Below are 3,045 nucleotides of genomic sequence, written 5' to 3'. Positions count from 1 at the left end.
ATTGTGAAAGGCATTGCATCTTTGATTTGATTCTCAGCTTAATTGTTATTGGCATATATGAAAGGTACTGATTTGTGTAGATTGATGTTGTATCCTGAAACTCTGCTGATTTATCAATTTCAGAAGTCTCTTGGTTGACTCCTTGGAGTTCTCTTGATATTAGACCATGTTGTTGTGTCTTTTCCTGGCTTTGGTATTAAGGTGATCTTGGCTTCATAGTACAAATTGGGGAGGATTCCTTCCTTCTCTATGTTATCAAATAATTTATGAAATGTAGGTACCAGTTCTATTTTGTAGGTCTGGTAAAATTTGGCTGTGGAACCATACGATCCAGGCATATTTTTTTTTTTTTTTGCTTTGAAATTTAGAAACAAATTTTATTTAAGATCTGAAATACAATTCCTAAAATATCAACTTTTCGAGAAAACCGTGGCTACACAATAATGCATTGCCTCTATCATGTTAGAACTTGCATTAGACTCAAATACAAAAACCATGAAACAAATCACCATCCTTCAACAATTTGAGCAAAGATAGAATGCCTAAGGAACAACATAGATGGACTTGCAGAGAGGATGGGCTGTTTTACTTCAAGCACCATAAAAAAAAAAGAGCACAAATGCATGGGTTTTCGGGTATATACATTAAGTTGAACCTTTGGCACTAGGAATCAGGGCGTTTTGTCACGTAGCATTAACACATATTAGAAAATTGTGTAGTGTCAAAGGGATAGAACCACCAGCATTCAAGCAATGTTGTCAACTAGGCAAGAAAATGTTCTACTGAATGTTTCATCTTTGTCTAATTACTGCATACACTGGTAGCAACTTTGAAATGAGAAAAGGAGCGTCACTCCTTTTATTTTCTGTTTAAAACGGAACAGAAAACAAACTGAAACATAAGCCCTGTTATACATTAACAATTTTAAAGAACATCAATTATACAAGAAAAGGACTAAGAACAAAAAGATTTTACAGATACCAGACAGATAACAGTGAGTGGTCAGTAGACCCTCACAGGGCTTTGCGGTGGTACTCAGCAGAAGCCACTTTGCAATCACTGGCAGTAAACAGAGACGCAGAATTCTTTGCCAGATATTTTAGGAAATCATGCAAGTAGCCCAACAATAATGCAAGGCTCTTCTCATCAAGGGGCGTATAGGCCAACATTGCTCCGATTCTTACAAATAATCTCAGTAGGTGTGGCGCTCCATAAACCTGGGACATCGGCGCATCAGGGTGAGCCAAGAGGATTTCAGCATACTGGGGCCTCTCAAACTTGTAGAGCAGCTGGGTGCCTAACATCACGTTGAAATATTCTTTTATTCCTGCCACGACTTCGTTAACTGCGTATTCCTTGTTATCAACATTGCCCTGTGACTTCTTGCAATTTGCATACTCTTCCAGAATAGCATCTACATTCTTCTTAGCAGGAAGTTGGAAGAGTTGCTTCTGCCTGGTAACTAAGTCCCAGTCCTCAACAAGCCATGGTTTTAATTCTTCTGGAATCTTCACTTTAACCTCCATTCTATTCTTAAATGCCTCTTCACTTTCAACAGTGGGGTCTGCCCGGGCCCTTTTCTTCCTAGGGGGCTGAGGTGCTTCGCTGGTACTGCCACCATCTCCGTTTCCAGGAGCCTTCTGTTTGTTCTTTCTAGTCTTCCTCACAGATCCTGAAGGGGGGTTCTCTGTAGAGCGACCCCCCCATCTTCCCAGGAGAGCCGGCTCAAGATTTTTCTGCTGTGGACCAGCGGTCTTCTTTCCTGAGGATGCCCCTCTCATCCTACATCTCTGCATGTTGCTTCTAGTTGGTTTTTTGAAGTTGTCTTCCTCTGCAGATTGTTGTCCACGAGTTTGAGAAGCCTGCTTTCTGGAACTCATTCAACCCTGTTTTTATTCCAACCAATAATCTTCCTTCTTTCCCTTCTAAGAACTCCTAGTGATTTCCCAGATGGAATCTTATTAGATCTTCTGGGATGGTCTGGAGGATGTAGTGGGAGACACAACCCAAGATTCTGTAATCAGGGATGGTTCTGCAATCAGGATCAGATCTCCTGATCCTTACTGTACAGCAAACTTAGCTTTTCTGATGGTGACCTTCTGATCTCCACGCACAGTGCCCTTCTGCAGGCAAATGCGCACTCGGTTAGTTTTCCAGGCATATTTTTGTCAGGATTTTTTTTTTCTACTTCTATTTTGTTACTTGATATTGGTCTGTTCAGGAATTCTATTTCTTCCTGACTGAGCTGAGGGAGGTTGTGTGTTTCTAGGAATTCATTCATTTCCTTGCCACCTTCAAGTTTATGTGCATAGAAATTTTTATAGTATTCAGAGATGATATTTTGTATTTCTGTTGTATCAGTTGTAATATCTCCTTTTTTCTTTTATGTTTTAGCTTAGTAGGGTCCTTTCTTTTCTGTTTCTTGTTAATCTAGTAAGAGACCTATAGATTTTATTCACCAATTCTAAGAACCAACTTTTGTTTCATTTATCTTCCGTATAATTCTTTTGTTATTGATTGCATTTAATTCTGCTCTGACCTTAGTTATTTCTTTTTTCTGCTGGGTTTGGGATTAGTTTGGTCTTATTTTTCCAATTCCTTGAGATAATTCATTAGATTGTTGATTTGTGATCTTTTTGCATTTGGGATGTAGGCATTTATAGCTATATATTTTCCTCTTATGACTGCTTTTGCTGAATCCCATAGATTTTGATAACTCATGTCTCCTTTGTCATTTACTTTGAAGAATATTTTTTGATTTCCATCTTAATTTCCTCCTTGACCCAATAACTATTCAGCATAGGGTTGTTTAATTTCCATGCCTTTGTGTAGAGTTGAGTTTTTCTGTTGGAATTTATTTCTAATTTTATTCTACTGTGGTCTGAGAAGGTACATGGTATAATTTCTATTTACTTAAATTTATTGAGACATGTTTTGTGGCCTAGGATGTGATTCATCTTAGAGAATGTTCTATGAGATGATAAAAGAACATAAATTCAGTGGGTTTTGAGTAGAATGCTCTGAAAATATGTCTTAGGCCCATTT

General features: G+C 38.2%; 1 protein-coding gene across 1 annotated transcript; it reads right to left on the bottom strand.

The window, feature by feature from the left end:
- Positions 1-346: 346 nt before the first annotated feature.
- On the bottom strand, positions 347-2,151 carry LOC105864336 (mortality factor 4-like protein 2). Its single transcript, XM_012752180.2, has one exon. The coding sequence runs from the start codon at positions 1,878-1,880 to the stop codon at positions 1,014-1,016; it is 867 nt and encodes a 288-aa protein (XP_012607634.1). The 5' UTR covers positions 1,881-2,151; the 3' UTR covers positions 347-1,013.
- Between the last annotated feature and the right edge of the window lie 894 nt (positions 2,152-3,045).

The sequence above is a fragment of the Microcebus murinus genome, chromosome X, assembly GCF_040939455.1.
Source record: "Microcebus murinus isolate Inina chromosome X, M.murinus_Inina_mat1.0, whole genome shotgun sequence".
NCBI lineage: Eukaryota > Metazoa > Chordata > Mammalia > Primates > Cheirogaleidae > Microcebus > Microcebus murinus.
The sequence above is the reverse complement of the archived record's forward strand: the minus strand, read 5'-3'. Positions and strand labels throughout refer to the sequence as shown.

Bases quoted from the DNA above. Each gene is read 5' to 3' on its own strand.
- LOC105864336 (XM_012752180.2), bottom strand. From the start codon at position 1,880: ATGAGTTCCAGAAAGCAGGCTTCTCAAACTCGTGGACAACAATCTGCA.